We start from the raw sequence: 18,546 nt of genomic DNA on the forward strand, positions 1-18,546 counted from the left end.
GCCGTGTTATCCCTATGATAAAGGTGGAGATGTAAAAGTTTCAGCACACTGTCTTGTGGGTCTAGATGACCCAACTCACAATGTTAAAGTGCCCGGGATAGCACAAGAGTTAAATGTAATTCCACCAGCATTGTAACTTGTTTTAATTGTTTAACATTCGTTGTATATTTGCTGATTCTAGTCCAGGGCTCCATTGAAAATGTCTCGATGAGAACTGGTTAAATAAAGGTTAAATAAATAAAAAAGCTCCACCACATTGTGCCAGAACTGTCACAGCTTGACTTCAGAGTGTTAGAGTGCCTCATATTACCAGGGAACATAATTTGCAACATTTCCAGAAAATCAAGAAATAAATGCTCCCTACTGAAACTTTTAAAAATCTGAAAACAGAACATTTTTTGTGCTGCTTACAATTAAACATTAACAAAATTAAATAATTGCATTTTAACAAAACATTTTACGATACTAAAAAATATCGACACGTCTATCTATTCCCAAAAATATGAAACAAGACAGGAAACAGGATTATTTTTTTTTATTTAAACAGTTTACTGATAAATGACAGATGGTTGTTGTGAATCTGTTTGGTGTTTAATCTCAAAATTCATGGGCTAAAAAGTCATACATGGTACTTAACACGTAATAGCAAGAGAATCCATGCTTCAGAGCAGACACTCAGCTCACAAAGAAATCAGGCAAAATGCCCTTTTTGATTTCAGTAAAAAATATTAAATCTCTCCCCCTCCCCCCAAATCCATCAATCTTTACATGGTACAGGTCGGTTCACTTTATAATAATATAAAATCACTTAATACTGTGTGAAACAAAAATTAATTTACAAAACCATAATAATTATAATATTAACAACAATAAAAGCAATAATAACAATAACAAGTTAAAATGAAAACAAATGTAGAGTGGAGGAAATCAGTCTTAGCTATTTGTATTTTGGCCTTCACAAACAGCAACGTTCTGGGGAGGAGAAAAAAACGGCATTTACATCTACCTGACACACAGTTACGCACAAACACAGTATCAGGTCGTTGAATAATCCTCATTGCCATTTACAGTGTTATGGGCACAAAGACGGGATAGTCTCTTATGCATTCATGTGCCTCCACAGTAACACACACCCCAAACAAACAACAAAAAAGTCTGTCATTTGGCGGACCAATGGTAGTCCTCAAAGATTGACTTTCCTCTCCAACACACAAGAGTGTGATTCACAGCCAAAATTACTGGACTGTTCAAATGTTTCAGCATTTCGATGAAGGAAAAAATCTTCCAGGTGACAGGAATTTGTATCCGTTTCCTGCTGGTAGTCGGATGGAACGAGCCCCGGGGCTGCTGCTTGTGGAAACAGTGGGGGACGAGGTTAGTTTTCTGGAGTTGGGGCAGTGGTTCCCATTGGAAGAGTTCTTGCTACCCCTATCCAGTGACGACAGTCCCAACTCCCGCAGTTCCAGGTTGTCCTGGCAGTCGTTGGGGGAGCAGCGGCGTGGGGACAGGTTCAGAAGGCTCAAAACATCTTTACTGGCAGAAGCAAGAGATCCAGAAGTGTTGTGAACAGCTTTGACGGGACCGAGATGCTGTTGTTGAGCTGCAGCATTTGCCCAAAATGTTTTAAGATTGTGGATAGCTTGAACTTTTTCATCAATGACACCTCTTCTTAGTCGGTCCAAATCCGGAGCGTCGACAGATGCAGAACAGGAAGAGCCCGTGGATGAGTAGGACAGAGCAGGAGAAGGAGCACTTCCAGCAGGAGACTGGTGACCAGAACTAGGAGATACATTACTGGGGGAGCGAGAGATGTGGCCACTGTATGGAGAACTCGGGTACTTCAATTTGAACTGTGCAATGCTGTCTAAAGTTGGTGATGTATGACTGTCGTCCTTTTGGGACGATTCCGAGACAGCAGGGCTGTTGTAACCGGAGCTTATCTTCTGCAGGGAGGAAGAACGGGAGGGAGGCTTGGGTCTTGGGGAAGACTGAGCTCGGCCACTAGCACTGCTGCTGGGACGGCTGAATGCGCTAGTTTCAGAAGAGCGAAATGCGCTGCTCCTCGTTGAGTTTGCAGCAGCTGTACCACCATCAGCGCCTAGCCTCTGAAGACTACCTACTGCACGCAAGTGGCTGTGAGTCTCTTCCAGGATTTTCTGGGCCAGCTCCTGAGGATTGAGGGGGGCTGGTTTTTCTTCCTGAGACTTGACTGTGCTGTCTGTCTCTGTGCTGGACTGGTCCGACTCACCCGTATCTGAGCTGCTCACCTTACCCACCTTCTGAAATGGTGAGTTTGGGCTAGGCACCAACGCCGGCTTAATGGGGGACGTTGGGGTACTGACACTGCCCCTTGATGAGACGGACACAGAGTAGCCTCTTCCGGCCCCTGTGCTGGAACCCCCAAGCCCCCTTCCTCCTCTGTGGTGCCGCTGGCTGTGTCCTGGCGGCAAAGGCAGAGAGTCACAATGTGTTCCAAGCGGCTCGCTGCTGATAATGGAAAAGCCTTCATACTCCTCTTCGTCCCCTCGGGCCCCTGCCCCAGCAGCAGCTGCACCATGAGGGGATGAATGACTACGTGGAACATGAGGGTGTTTGTGGAGAGAATAGTGTGCTGTGGCCCCGCCGCGCTGCCGATGACTAAGAAAATCACAATCTGACTTGGAGGCAAAGCTCATGGAGGACGCCACAGAGCTGAGGCTATAGACAGATATGGCATCTGATGCTTGATTGTCCAGGCAAGGAGGAGAGAATGGCAGGCTTGAGTATGCCATGGGCAAAGGGTTGGACACAGACTGTGCAGAAGCTAAGGACTCAAGGGAAGATGAGCTATCCAGGCTTAGACGCTTCGGCAGTTCTGTGGAGTCTGAAATCAGGATAAATGTTTAAGATTTGATGAAGTCAAGTGGCAGCATGAAACAAGAACAAGGACAATGATAGGATTATAAACATATTTACCAAACAGCGCCAAAAGGGACTGAAGAGCAAAGTGCAAGGTGCGGCGATTGGCCATTTTGCCAGTCTTCAGCACCACTTCTTCTTGGCCCACCTCACATAAATCAAATCCTGCACACAGCAAATAGCTTTACCTTCTACCGAAATTCTATGTCTTTTTTTTTTCCATTACATTTTTTATTGTTGCTAATCAATGATTAGAAAGAGATTGTTGGAACAGACATTGCTGTGGTGATTTTTAACGTACCAAGAGCAGCCAGGAATTCGTGGCATCCCGGTAGTCTCCATAACTGTACACTGATGGACACTTGGATGGGCAGCACAGAAAAGTCCTGCTCTTTCTCTCCTGTTTGGAGTTGGACAAGCACCTGATGAAGCTGAAGAAGCAAAAGGACAGGACGTTAATAAGCTGAGCAATCCTTATTATTTTGAGTTTGCTTAAAACAATGCTCTAAAGAATATACATTACTTAATGCAGCCTGCATGGCCAAAGTCTGCCCGATGGCCAAAGGCAACTCACGTTCTAATTTTTACTGGCCTGCAGGCTACTGTCATAAAATCAATAATATGCTGCCTCCAGCACTTTCTAAGACCTGTGGACGATGTCTTGATTGTGATTGGCTAAATTATGTATAAGCGACTGTAAACCTGAGGCAACACCCTTTACCTACTTGACCTTCAGAGGCTTGAGGACTTAAGGACCAAATGGGTAGAACAGATTTGTTTGTAGACAACTATGTGTTATTTTCTTGTTCACAGATTATTTCTTTATTTTATTTCTTGTCTTTAAATATAACTTTTATGGTATTTTGAAAAAAAATATAGTCAGATTTATTTACACTCTAAGTGCCCCCCTTGCAAAACATGTTTTTCATTTAAATAGTTAACTTGGATTTAATTTCATTTTGAGGTTCCAAAGAATCCAGGCCAGTTGATTGGCCCTCAAACAATTTCACTTCACAAAATCTGTCCGCCTTTGCAAAAAGCTTGGACATGTTCCGCTTTGACAAAAAAGGCCTCTGAAATGAAGCTTCTGCAACACTTGCATGAGTCCAAGCTCAGGGGGTGGGTGTTTGGGGGCATGTACACGTGGCATGAGCGCACACTCAGCTGTTTCATTTAAGGATTATTAAGATTGGAACAGGAACACCTTTGTTCGTTTGTGTCATGCTGCTCTCACATTTGTGATCAAGTTGGCTTTGCAATACAGCAATTTCTCAGTCACTTTGAACCTTTCCTTTCATCTTCACTCATTCAAAAACCTTAAATTTCTTCTTAATTTTGTTTAAAATGCCAATGAAAATTGTGTTTTTTAGTGTTTTTCACATGTTCTTGTGCCATTTTTCTGATGATTAAGGACAAATGTTAAGAAAAATTAAAAGCAGATGGAAAAATACAGTTTAAAAAAAAATTGTATTTGTAACGTAGAAAATACGCTGGAAGGGTCACAAGCTCCTGGCTCTGCTCCATTCTGATGCATCCAGACAAAAAATCCAAATACTTCTTTGATTTCCTCGACCAAGCTCAAATCTGGCTCAAAATTGTACATCTGGATAGCTCCAATATTGGTTGCCATTATTGTTGCACCGCTAATGTTAGTTTGGGGTAGTGAGGGGCTGCAAGCTAACAAGAGAGCATGTAGACAAAGAGCTCTCAGCAACCTGTAGGGAAAGGGAGGGAAGGGTTGCTTTGTGCCAACGGTCCCACCCACAACTTAGAGGCAAGTTGCCCCATGTTATCCAAGTTCTAATAAACTACTGCTGCTCTGCAGAAACTATATACTAGGAAATAACAGGATTTTTTTTTTATTTTTCCAAAAAAAAAAATCATTAAAAGACCACTGTGAACGCTTTTAAAATAAGATAGTTGCAGTGGGTCTTAAAGGAATATAAGAAACTTTAAGTAGATATGGAAAACAAAACTATACGACAAACAAGTAATACTTGGACCCACGAACACTTGAAAACATTCAGATAAAGCAAAATAGTCACGAAGGTGACACTTGAATAATTTAAGGAACACACAAGTGGCTGGTGGACAAATACTTACCATCGCCACCATGTTTTTAACCGCCTTCAGACCGCATGTCAGACACAGGAGAGAAAGAAAGAAGCTTTGAGCTGCATACGCACATGCTGTACGCAAAGATTTGACATCAGTGAGAAGCATAACAGCAATAGGTAACATAGTTTTCAAAATTTAAGGTTTGCATACAAAAGATTAGACTCAGCCTCTTTGCCACATGTTATCCATGAACAGGAATAAACCCCTACAGGGTTAGATCATTACACTGGCATCATTGTGGATGGAAGAGAACAGGGCTTTTATTGTGGCAAAATCTCTAAGTACTGCTAGTTATGCTTCAATCCTGCTGATTGAAATGCACAGTAATTCCCGTCTGCACTAGTGGGAGTCCCAATGAGGCAAAGAGGTTAGGTAATGACGTGTCCTTGATATTCTCCTCCAGAAATGTATGCTTCAAGGCAAGTAAAGGTTTTAGGGAAAGGGAGCGAGCTTGCCTCCATAGTTCTTTGCACTTTGTAATAGAATGGGTAAAAACTATTTGATCCAAAGAGCTATTTCTTCTCCATTGCATTAGCCCAGAAAAAAAAAAGAAAAAAAATCCAGCAGCATTTTCTCAAAGCTGCAGGGGCCTACCCGGTTGATGAGCTGCTCTCCTGCCTCTGAAGCCGTGATGAGTTTGCACATAGCCTGGAGAGCTGGCGGCGGCAGACCTGAGGGATGAGATCAAAAGAGGTTCTTTGTTACTCATGCCCGACACTTTATTTATACCTCCGAAATAAACTGCAGCAAAAGGGGGAAACTTGAAGTGACAGGAAATGATACAAAGTGCAGGAGCTTTGGGCACTTCACAGCTCCCAATGTGTGAAAGACAAGATCTGTCAATGAGCGACTGATTAGTGATAAAGTCATTTTCTAGTGTGGCAATCAAACCGCATGAACAAGTCAAGAGGTCAAGTGAAATCTGAACACATTCTTTGCTTTTTCTAAAAACCTTACTCAAAAATCAGTGTCATTTGACTCAACTTGGTCTACAAAAGAAAACAAAATCTCCACTCAGAACTAAAAAACAATAATAAAGTACCTAAAATATCTTTACAAATAGGTAAACAAAACAAAAAAAGAATATTTAACCATTGCACATAACACTGAAGAAAATATGCCTAAAAAATAACCAACTTTGCACAAATTCAATTGAAACAAACCTAGTAGTGACTGTAAAGTATTGCTGCACTGCTGGAGTCTGTCCCCTGGGTCCGCAGTGGGAAAAAAGACTGCAGCTGGCATCCCAGTGCCTACAGAGTCCAGCCGGAAACCCACAGCCGTTAGCAGGGCCTGCCACCCGGGGACGCCCCCTACTTTGTTCTCCACACTCTGCTGCGATGTATACATGGAATTTCGCTGGCCATTTTGGATCCGCTGTAGAGACTTTTCCACCTGCAAGGAAAACAAAAGTGGGTGAGCTTTCTTCTCTTTTTGTAGTGACATTCAGTGCAGTAGTTGTGTGTTTGTCTCACCAGATGGAGTAAAACTCTCAAAGCATCTCGAGCTCGATCTGGGTATTGTAAAATTTCAGCCAAAGCTTGGCCAATCAGAGAAGATGGGCTGTTAAGCTTCACGTCATTACCAATCAGCATGTAACCTGCAAAGAAGACAATTTTTGGTTACAAAATCCTCTCCTCTCCTGTGATGATGAAGAAGGAACTAAAAAGTGCATAAAAATCCACTACCTGCCCAATTGGACGGATGTGAGTACTGCTTGCTGCTCTGGACAGTTTTCATGGCATCTGCCAGTGCGGCACTAGCCTTGGTTCCATTGAGCAAGGCAGAGTAGAAAGCATGGACAAATACTTTGGAGGCTGCGACAGGGACGGGCCACAAAGACACCAGGACGCACTGAGCACCAGCAGCCAGGAAGGCTCTGGTCAGTCCAACCACACCATCCGCCGTGACCTTGCTGCTGGACTCCTGGTACGACCTGCAAAGCGGGTCACACATCAGAGACGAGCATGTGAAACCAAGATGCTCCTAGTTGTGATCCAATTCCTGCTTTACTTGTGTAAATAAAGTTTTTTTTGTTTTGTTTGTTAGAAGTTTTAACTAAAACATTACAATAAAGGTTGATGCAAGTGCAAACTGCTTTATTTTTTCCACCTACCCAAGCACCACCAGCTTGACTGGTAACCTGAGGTCCAATATATCTGCAGCTGTGAGCAGGAACTCCTGCAGTGGAGGGCTGTCACAGATGCTCTCCACATCACTGCTGTCGTCCTGCATGTGGAAGGACTCTGGGATGGTGTAACCGCTGCTTATGGAGCCCTTCCTGCTTCGACTGTTGCTGCCTCTCCTTCCGCCTGCACCCCGACCCATTGTCCCCACGCTGGCATTTGCTCCTCCAGGCCCCACCTCAGAGTTTGGGGTGAGCACCAGGGCTGCCAGTTTCCAGGAAATGTGGGTGGCAAAATGGGCACACTCAGCCTGTGTGAGGGCACTCATCACTCTCTCCTTAGTGGCAGAAGAACCAGCCAGGGGTTGGCATCCCAGCAGCTCGGCAACCATCAGAGCTTCCTCCTCTGCGGAGGGCATAGGCCCCCAGAGCCAGCGGTCCATCACGGGTGAGGGCAGTTTGGGGTTGCCCACCACTGCTGCCATTGAGATCCCACCACATGGAGCTGGTCCAGGACGCCGGGAATATGCCTGAGAGCAACCCAGTTTGCATTTAAGCACAAAGTTTCTGCTGTCGGAGAATGTTATTACTTAGTCTAACACAAATAAAACATGACACCTTCGCACTGGATCCAAGGCCATGGATAGAGGGCACAGCGATGAGGCTGAAACGCTCGTACAGATATTCATTTGAGGAGCTTCCTTTGAGCAAGGCAAACGGGATGAGGTAAAGTTCTCCCTCCAGCACCATCACCAGCTGTCTATGTCTGCCAACAGGCCCGCTTGAGTGCATCAGGCCCTGTCAAACACAAGCACAGTCGTGACAATATGAAGCTCCTCAGGAAAAGGGGCAAATAATGCTTTAGATACATGTTTTGATGTGAAATGTCTCTTTAAAAACAGCTCTACATCTAGTTGGACAATAATACGCTCAAGGGTTACCCTTACCCCTTCCATGGGTGCAATAAGTAGATCATAAAGTGCCCGGAGTGGAGGTTTTCCGAGGTTGCTAGAGCGACGGGGCAGCGAAGAGCTACCATCTTTGGCTGGAGACATGGTGTTACTGAACAGGCTGGTCATACTCTGGCAGCTCCTGCACAGGCAAAACACACAAAAACGCTCATTTTCATTCATGACTATATCATGAAATAATGCTTTGTTTTAGAGCTTCAAACAGGAAAAAACTATAACTAAAGAGGGCAAAACTAATTCCTTCTTATATTGCATATTAATGCGATTAACCAACTTCCAAAGATTTTCACAAAAATTTGTTGCTAAGTTTAATTATTTTGGTTTCTTTCTGTAAGGGAATTACTTGCCAAAATGCATCAATTATGAAGCCTGCTTAAAAATTCTTAACTTTATTATTAAGGATTATTAAGATTGGATGACAATTAATTACCTCCTCTTGAACCCAGAAAAAACTGAGGTCATTATACTTGGTCCTAAAAACCTCAGAGATGCTCTGTCTGCTCAGATAGTCTCCCTGGATGGCATAAGTATAGCCCCTAATTCCACAGTTAGAAACCTTGGGGTTTTACTTGACCAGGATTTATCATTTAAGGCTCACATATCTCAGGCATGTAGAACTGCCTTTTTTCACCTGCGAAATATTGCTAAGATCAGAAATATACTTTCTAAGAGTGATGCTGAAAAACTCATCCATGCATTTGTTACGTCGAGGCTGGATTACTGTAACTCCTTGTTAGCAGCGTGTCCTAAGAGTTCCTTAAGAAGTCTCCAGCTTGTTCAGAACGCAGCTGCTAGATTGTTAGCTGGAACCAGCAGAAGAGATCACATCACTCCTGTGTTAGTTTCGCTCCATTGGCTCCCAGTTGATTCTAGAATTAAGTTCAAGATCCTCCTGTTAACCTATAAGGCCTTACATGGAATGGCCCCGTCCTATATTAAGGACCTCATAGTCCCTTACCAACCAATCAGAACACTTCGCTCGCAAAATGCAGGACTGCTTGTGGTTCCTAGAATTAGTAAAAGTACGGTTGGAGGTAGAGCGTTTAGCCACCAAGCCCCTGTCTTATGGAATAAACTCCCAGCTCATGTAAGAGAGGCCGACTCAGTTTCTACATTCAAAGCTAGACTGAAAACATTCCTCTTTGGACAGGCTTATTGTCAGACTAGCTAGTATTCAGAGATTATTTAACTTAATGTTAGTTTGTTTAAATTAAACTTAATAATAACTATTTCTTTTAAAAGGCTGCTAGAAGTTGAAGCTGGGGTAACTATGGTGCACTGGGGTTCTGTCCTCTTTCCTTTTTTACTTCTACCCTTCCTCTCCTCTATTCTTGATCATAATTTATCATTTAGTTCTCCATGCCTCTGTTTGGTGCAGTGCGATTCATGTATTGTCCCTCTTTTCCTCTCCCCTCCTGGGGAGTGGGAGTGCTTCCAGACTCCAGTTGGCTCATCCGTGCTCCAGTTCCTGACCGTTTACCTCGCCTTTGCTCCTGCTCCTACACCTGGCTGTGGATCCTGCCTCTGGCTCATCTCTGGCTCGTCTCTGCTCTGTACCTGACCGAGTACCTCGTCTCTGCTCCTGCTCCTACACCTGGCTGTGGTTCCTGTCTCCGGCTCGACTCGCGCCTTTGACTGTCCCCACAACCACGGCTGGATGAAGCTCGTCTGCTGGACTTTTATATATGTAGTTGTAGATTTAGATAAGTTAATTCTTCTCTAAGATTTCTGGTAAATCGCCTGTCCGTCCTGGGGGAGGATCCCTCCTTCATGTGGGCACCCCTGAGGTTTCTTCGTTTTTTCCGGAATCCGGTTTTTTTGGGAGTTTTTCCTTACCGCGAAGGGGGGTCTAAGGGCAGGGATGCCAGTATAGCTTAGTCAGTTTGTTAGTTCATTTTAGTATTTTTCTATTGAACTCTTTGTATTCGTGATCCTTTTGATTTCATGTTTTACTTCGAAGCCCATCGAGACGACTGTTGTCGTGATTTTGGGCTATACAAATAAAATTGAATTGAATTGAATTGAATTGAATTATTGATATGCTTTGGGTTGAAAAAAAGCATTTGTGGTTCCAGTTATATATTATCTTACAGATGTCTACTTTTCAGATACATCATCAACCATTTCTAATCCTCTAATAATTTATTTATTAGTATTAAATATATACACTTGAAATGATAGCTTGAAATTCGAGAAGCAACGGTTTTATTTAAAAAAACTAGTATTAAAAACTGTCAATGAAGCCCCACAGTTGACAAAGCCTTCATGCAATCCTTTGACTATTAAGCTAATCGTATGTTATTTAAGTTTCTACATGCATAATAGTGCATTCAAAATATTTAAATACTTTATTTCTTTTATAAAATGTTTCCATTTAATCTCAAATCCTCTCAATCTCATCCTAATCTCAAAGCAGATACAACCCTTTTAAAAGGGAGCATGAGGGAAAACTAAAATACATAGATTAAAGGGTTGTTGCCTGCCCCTGTGGTATTTCTGGGCTGAGTTTGTTGCACTTACATGTAGGTTTAATAGGCCATTACAGTTTGACACGTTTTCATTTGTTTTTCATTTAAATAAAACTCTAAATGTCGGAACTTGAACACCCCTAGAACGACTTAATTGCTTCCTCTGAGGTCTAAGTAATTAAATAACTGTCATGTGAAAATAACTGATTCTTAACTGATTTTTTTTAGGTGTAGTGTCACGTAGCACCGCTAGATGGCAGCATTGTAGTAAAATAAGAGAAGGAGCTATGGCTTAACTATACAAGCATTTTGAATCAACAGCTCTAGCTAATGGAGGATCTGTTCTGTGTATCATTGATGAATGTACGATTGTTGGCATGTGGGAGAAAAATGACACCAGGCTGATCCTCAGCATACTGAAAACTGTGGTAATGCAGGCCCTGGGGTTACAAGAGTTTTGCCCGGCCCCAAGGGGTCCGTTTTCATGCCTGAACTTGTCAGTGGTCTCCATCTGCTCATGCAGACAAAGTTTTTTTTTTTTGCTCCCAAACCCAGCCAACAGACATCTTTCTTGCCCTTCTGGTAGCCCCAGGCTACAGACTTCCCTCCAGCCTCCCAACACTGTCTCTCCTACAGGACTTGGCATGAGCCTCAATGGGAAAGCAAAACAACCGTTTGTTAGCTTGACAGGAGAAATGGAAGAGGAGGAAAGGGAAAAGACAAGGTGAGAGTCAAGTATAGAAACAAGCAGAAAACACAGACAGGCGAGGCGGCTGTGCCGTTTAGATTAGTATATAGCTGAAAAGCGGTCCGCAAGTTTGATCTGTGGGGTAAACAAAGGAAAGCAAATCAATCATGATGTCTTGCAGGATGTGAGGATGAAGAACTGGCTGGAAGATTTTGCTTAACTTGAAATCTCCTTGGCTCTTTCAGGGCAGAACTCCTGTTTAACAGGCGTCTTTGTTTCCATCTTAATCAAGATCTACAATTCTTCATGGATTTATTGAACACCAAGACTTATTTTCTGCACTCTAATAGGATTATGCGTACTAAGACTTTCATCATCACCTCCGCATATTAATCCTTTCAAACCCCTCTGGGGAGATTTGTGCTTAAACCAGGACAACTAACAGGTCTTTTCATTCTTTGTTGATTTTTCTTGAAGCCATTCCAACTTAAATGTTATATATATGTTTTAGCCCAAACTGCAGTGATCTCAACATTTTAGCAAGTAGAAGATAATTATTGGAAGTGACAGAGCTCCAAAATGTCTTGAGTATCTGACATCAATCTCCCTTGATGTGTTCATACTAAAATGACGTTTTCTCAGGCTTTAGCAATGTGATGGGAATGACAGGCTCCTAAGCATTTGCAGCTTTATATTTCAGAGGATTTTCCTTTTGAGAACAAAAAAAAAAAAATGGGGGGGATTATTACCGGCAGCCCATTAAAGGGGCTTAATAAGTACAGAGACTCAATTAAAGCTGGAATTACCCCCTCATCAAAGAGCAGCTCAACTGTGGACAAGGGCGGGAAGATTTGACCCCAGCACTTCAAACTGGCACACAGTACCAGCAGGAGCAGTGTGCCCAAATCCTTCACAAAAGTCAATAAACAAAAGTCAGAAGAAGCCTCTGACAGACTCGCTGAAATATCATAAATCTGCACGGCAAACACAGACAGAGCAAACCTTACTTTGCCTGTTTGCAGAAAAGACATAGATCTAGTTCAGTGTGCGCATGCACACATCAACACATCCACACACAAGGCTCCACCAGAGGAGAGTTGATAAGGGTTTTAGCAGCTTGGCTTTGCTCAGTCTATTTAATAAGGAGGATTCACTTGCTGCCTCTGCGCTGGCGAAACAATGCAGGAAAGAGTCCTTTCACAGATGAGCCACAATACCCCACCAATCTCCTTACTCAAGCAGATATTTTTAATCTTTTTTTTTTGTGCAGAAGTGGGTCTGAGTAGCATTTGGCAATTAGGACAGCCTGACGGTGTGACGGCAGGAAGGAGAAGATGCTGCGCAACAATCTCCTACCTGTTGAACAGGTTATTTCTTGACACCATGCGCAGGAAGCCCGTTGGATCGGTGACCGAGTTAAGCTTGTTGTTGAGCTCCTCGAATTGTTGGTCCAACAAATCTCCAGCCTCGCTCTCCGTCTCGCTGTTTGAACATCCTCTGTGGAGTGGGGGGGCAGAAAGAGATGGCGTAAGAGACATCCATAACCGCAAAAATACTGGCAAACAGAAGGCACTTGAGCACAGAACACAATGCAGGAGACTTTACATTGTTTCTCTGTGGATAATCAACTCTGACACTTGTGATCAGCCAGAAATACACACAGTTCTACCCACACACTTGGCCTAATTTCCCAGGCCCACATTCAGATGATAAGCACAGTTAAATCCTTTCATTAAAAATGCTGGTAATGCTGATCCAGTCGGGGGGGAGTTAACCACTCTCACCCCGTACACTCGCCACCACTCTTCCCCATGCGTTTGTGCTTCAACCTTATCTCTTGTGCAACACTTTCAAGTTAACTCCTGCAGAGTCTGCTGCTTCGTCTGGCAGCAGACGGCTGAAAACGCAAACCCGCCGCTGAATCTGTCACTATTACTTCCTTCAGTACAACGTCCTAAACCCTGAACAGTACGATGATCATTGGATACAAGATGAAAAGGTTAAACGTTGACACAAAATGTTAGATTAAAAAAACATCGACTGTATAAGAGAACTGGAGTGGGTGAGTGTAACATCACCTATAGAAAATAACTTTCTTTCAGCTCCAATGAAATGAAGTCAGTTTAGTTGCCGATTATTTTTACAATAGGGACATCACCATGTTGGAACCTGATATTGTCAGACTGACTCAACATTTCTATAGCAACCACATATTTTTACTGAGGCATCTGCCATTTTATAACTTAAATAACTTGCCCAACAAAGAAAATATTAAAAAAAGTGACTGAGTAATCGCATCTTATTTCTTGAGCTAAATCTATGGGATTTCAGCTTTTTGGAACCAGTACGTACTTCCTGTTTGAAATGGGAGGGGGGACAGATCACTCAGTCCAGTTCTCATATACAGTCAAAGTAAAAACGAATTTTTTAAAATCACATTCATACAGTCAGGACCATAAATATTTAGACAGGGACACATTTTTTCTAATTTTGTTTCTGTACATTAACACAGGGAATTTTAAATAAAAAAACTCAGATGCCATTGAAGTGCAGACTTTCAGCTTTTATCCCATGGGTTGAACAAAAAGATTGCATAAAAATGTGAAAAACTAAAACATTTTTTAAACACAGTCAATTCGTTTCATGGGCTCGTAAGTAATTGGACAAATGAAATAAGTGGGGGAAAAAATGGTCATTTTTAATATTTGGTTGAAAACCCTTTGTTGGCAATGACAGCCTGAAGTCTTGAACTCATGGACATCACCAGATGCTGGGTTTTCTCCTTCTGAATGCTCTGCCAGGCCTTTACTGCAGCAGCTTTCAGTTGCTGTTTGTTTGTGGGCCTTTCTGTCTGAAGTTTAGTCTTCAAAAAGTGAAATGCATGTTCAATTGGGTTAAGATCATGTGACTGACTTGGCCATTCAAGAATATTCCACTTCTTTGCTTTAATAAACTCCTGAGTTGCTTTGGCTCTATGTTTTGGGTCGTTGTCCATCTTTATTATGAAATGCCGCCCAATCAGTTTGGCTGCATTCACCTGGATCTGCACAGACAGTATGTCTCTGAACACCTCAGAATTCTCTGGGCTGCTTCTGTCCTGTGTCACGTCATCAATAAACACTAGTGTCCCAGTGCCACTAGCAGCCATGCACGCCCAGCCCATCACACTGCCTCCACAGAGTTTTACTGATGATGCAGTGTGCTTTGGATCACGAGCTTCTCCACGCCTTTTCCAGACTTTTCTCTTGCCATCATTCTGGTAGAGGTTGATTTTGGTTTCATCTGTCCAAAGAATGTTTTTCCAGAACTGTGCTGGCTTTTTTAGATGCTTTTAAAAAAAGTCCAATCTAGCCTTCCTATTCTTGAGGCTTATGAGTGGCTTGCATCTTGCAGTGTACCCTCTGTATCTACTTTCATGCAGTCTTCTTTTTATGGTAGACTTGGATATTGATACGCCAACCTCCTGGAGAGTGTTGTTCACTTGGTTGGCTGTTGTGAACGGGTTCTTCTTCACCATAGAAATGATTCTACCATCATCCACCACTGTTGTCTTCCGTGGACGTCCAGGTCTTTTTGCGTTGCTGAGTTCACCAGTGCTTCCTTCCTTCCTTCCTTCCTTCCTTCCTTCCTTCCTTCCTTCCTTCCTTCCTTCCTTCCTTCCTTCCTTCCTTCCTTCCTTTCCTTCCTTTCTTTCTTTCTTTCTTTCTTTCTTTCTCAGGATGTACCACACTGTTGATTTTGCCACTCCTAATACTGTAGCAATTACTGGCATGGGGGCGACAGTGGCTCAGGTGGTTGAGCGGGTCGTCCAATGACCGAAGGGTTGGCGGTTCGATCCCCGCTCCCACCAGCCAAAATGTCGTTGTGTCCTTGGGCAAGACACTTCACCCTCCTTGCCTCCAGTGTGGCTCCACTGGTGTGTGAATGTGCATGAATGTTCCCGGTGATGGTCAGAGGGGCCGTAGGCGCGAACTGGCAGCCACGCCTCTGTCAGTCTGCCCCAGGGCAGCTGTGGCTACAACCATAGCTTACCATCACCAAGTATGAATGAGGAGTGAATGAATAATGGACACACTGTTAGCGCTTTGAGTGTCATGAAAAGCGCAGATAAATCCAATCCATTATTATTATTATTTTTTTCTGTTTTCTCAGCTTAATGATGGCTCCTTTCACCTGCATGGAGAGCTCCTTTGACCGCATGTTGTCTGTTCACAGCAAAAGCACGAGTCTTCTAATCAACTCCAGGCCTTTTATCTGCTTCACTCATAATGACATAACAAGGGAATTGCCCATACCTGCCCATGCAATAGCATGGAAGTCAACAGTCCAATTACTTACCAGCCCATGAAATGAAGGGATTGTTTAAAAAATGCTTTAGTTTTTCACATTATTATGCAATCTTTTTGTTCAACCCATGGAAGAAGAGCTGAAAGTCTGCACTTCAATGGCATCTGAGTTGTTTTCTTTAAAATTCACTGTGGTAATGTAAAGAAACAAAAATAGAGAGAATGCGTCTCTGTCCAAATATTTATGGTCCTGACTGTATATAGATATTTTTATGGACAAACGTGAGAATGAAATATCTTGTTTATTATCTTTCCTGTCACACATGTCCTCCCTTCATTTTTTTCTATCCCATTCATTTTGTTTCCACTCACTTCAGATGCCACCTGCCTTTGTCTGATCTCCAGATAGTGAATGGGCTGGTAAGTGGTGCCATATTGTGCCCATCCAGGCGCAGTGGTGTGTGTGTGCAACTTCCCACTGGAGTAGTAAATGAGCTGATGATGTGGCAAGAGGGCTGGGCTACTGGGGTGACAAAGACTGGGACTGGGCAGAGCAGCTGGGTACCATGGATCAAACAGCAACAAGAGAGACGGCAGAACTGCGGATGTCAGCAGGTGATTTATACTTCTGAAACTTCAAGCTGCATCTCCTGTCACTTTCCACAGAGTCCTGCTGGCTACTTCCTTCAAGATCTTAGTGAACCATTCATAAAGCATTCTCTTTGAATTTTTCTTCTTTAACTTCTTCCTAAAGTCTCTGTCCTTTCCGCTGCAGGAACTGTTTTCTTTGTTCTGTGTCTCTTTCTTCAATTCTCTTTGCTTATTGAGTGGGATCAACCACTCTAGTGAACCACATAACCATGATTCCATTTCATTTGTTTCCACTCGGGGGAGGAAATGGTGGAGGAAGTAGAGTGCAAGAGGGCAAACTAATGCTCTTTACACAGACAAATAACAAAATAGATCCTCTGTTAACTCTTGATAGAAGCGCTCACTTTTAACTAGAGACTGGTTACCAAAGGCTACAGAGGAGCAGGTTAAGTTGTATGTACTCTACAGCATTTATTTTCAGTTTCCATGAAACCTCTTTTTGCCTTTCTCTGCTCTGTGAACTACTTTTGCTTGAAGATGATAAATAGATACTCTAAAAAGGGGCATATGAGGCATTTTTTTTTTTGGTTTATTTTAAGTATTAACAGAAGAAAACCCAGAAATAAACAAAATAGCTGCAGCTGAAGTCTGCAAATGTGTTTATTTCTCTCATTTGCAGGGTATCAGAAAATTGCATTTGAAATACAGATGAAGTATACTACATTTTTTTTAAATTAAAAATAATGTAAATTTATCAACACAATGGCTATAAGAGCTCTTTTCCTTTCCCTAAATCAGTGGTCCCCAACCACCGGGGAAATTTTGGCACCAGGACGCACAGAAAGAAAAAATAATTTCCATTTTATTGGGTTTTTTTAACGAAAAAAACGTTTTATTTTGAAAAGTGACCGGATTCTCTCTGTTACATCCGTCACACTAAACGCACGTCAAAGTCACGACACCAAACATCACGTGATACACCCCGCTAAAATTAAACACACACACGGGTCCGCGGTAAACGTGCCTTGCGTTGTACCGGTCCGCGGTGACAAAAAGGTTGGGGACCACTGCCCTAAATGTATCTATCATTTCCAAAAAAAAAAAAAAGAAAACGTAATAAAAACATTTTGTTGCATGAATAAGGAGCAGAAAGGATGGCTTTTCTTTTGGTCGGCTCAAAACCAACAGGTACATGTGTCCATGTCTCACCTGCTGTAGTAAGACTCAACACCTAGAGCCTCCCGGGCGCTGGCAATGTGCTGCTCCAGCGAGGAGCCACCGACCACTCCACTCCCACCTCCGTCCTGGAAATCTGACCCTCCTTCTGAGACGCCCTCACCTAAATAAACTTCATGAAACTTCAGGATGCCTGTAGGGGTTAAAGAAAGAAACAGATGATTGGGGATGTTATGTGTAAATAAGGTTAAATGGTGTATGCAATAATAAATGCAATCTAATTTTTGAGCATAGCTTTTTCCTAATAGGCTTTTAGAATTGGTTCACAATGAGGAAATATTGGATCTTTTTAACTGAGTGCTGTGAATCAGACCATTTGTAGCAGTGCATCTGTGGAGCCAAATGAATAAAACAAACAACATTCAACAAAAGATAAAAGTAGGCTGTCTGTGCCATCTGCTGCCTGGGGAAGGGCTCACTTGAGGATAGGGTAGGAGCTGGGTAAGTGTGCATGTCTACGCTGTGTCAGTGCACATTTTCCCACTGAATGCATATATTTGTTTGTGCTACAAATAAAGTAATCATGGTGTTCCTGTAGATCTTCTTATTGGTTACACTCCACAGAGTTGGCCATATTTATGTGCCATCTGGATGCCAGGGAAAGCTGGGAAGTAGCAGGCAGGCGATCAGTGAGCAAGGTGCTCCTTCTTTGCCAGAGGCAATATTCAAAGCTTTGAAGGTCTACGCCAGTCCCCTCAGTGATAGTGCTGCTTTTGGAAGTGGTGCTGGCTCGGGGGGTGTCAAGATCATCTGGTTGCCCGGGAGGCGGTGAGCCCCCAAAGTAAAGGAGGACAGGAGCCCTGCCTCTCATTTCCTCTCTTTAGAACATTGTGTCAAAAGGTGAAAAAAATTAAAGACCTTCTTGAAGGTGCGTTTAGTCCACGGTGTTTACACTGGACAAGCGGGGAGGGATTTTCTGTTTAGTAGCACATGACCACCATCTACAGCTGAAAGAGGCTTGGTGCAAAATGTAAAAGCATTTACACACGTTTACATAGACTTTTCATTTAAGTGGTCACTTGAACGCACGTTGCTTAGGGTGATGTGAATGTAGCTGAACACTGAGACAATGCAAGAAAGAGGGAAGTATAGGAAAAATGAAGAGATAAGTAATGTGAGAAGAACATCAGAGTGGTGTCAGAGCAAAGTGTTTTCCTCTTGACAT

The 18,546-nt window shown here is 42.8% G+C and overlaps 1 protein-coding gene across 3 annotated transcripts in view; it reads right to left on the reverse strand.

The window, feature by feature from the left end:
* Positions 1-520: 520 nt before the first annotated feature.
* ttc28 (tetratricopeptide repeat domain 28) overlaps positions 521-18,546 on the reverse strand; it is a 222,596-nt gene continuing 204,570 nt past the window's right edge. For 2 of the 3 annotated variants that reach the window (XM_011479363.3, XM_011479365.3), the window contains 13 exons: positions 17,355-17,514; positions 12,625-12,765; positions 8,089-8,233; positions 7,760-7,939; positions 7,133-7,671; positions 6,705-6,952; positions 6,492-6,616; positions 6,180-6,411; positions 5,611-5,687; positions 5,002-5,025; positions 3,200-3,329; positions 2,956-3,063; positions 521-2,863 (listed from right to left, as the gene is read on the reverse strand). In XM_011479363.3, coding sequence (XP_011477665.1) covers positions 1,257-2,863; positions 2,956-3,063; positions 3,200-3,329; positions 5,002-5,025; positions 5,611-5,687; positions 6,180-6,411; positions 6,492-6,616; positions 6,705-6,952; positions 7,133-7,671; positions 7,760-7,939; positions 8,089-8,233; positions 12,625-12,765; positions 17,355-17,514 — 3,716 coding nt within the window. In that variant the 3' untranslated portion in view covers positions 521-1,256. The remainder of the gene's footprint in view (positions 2,864-2,955; positions 3,064-3,199; positions 3,330-5,001; positions 5,026-5,610; positions 5,688-6,179; positions 6,412-6,491; positions 6,617-6,704; positions 6,953-7,132; positions 7,672-7,759; positions 7,940-8,088; positions 8,234-12,624; positions 12,766-17,354; positions 17,515-18,546) is intronic. The other variant, XM_011479364.3, reaches the window with a different exon arrangement.

Source organism: Oryzias latipes, chromosome 9, assembly GCF_002234675.1.
Source record: "Oryzias latipes chromosome 9, ASM223467v1".
Taxonomy (NCBI): Eukaryota; Metazoa; Chordata; class Actinopteri; order Beloniformes; family Adrianichthyidae; genus Oryzias; species Oryzias latipes.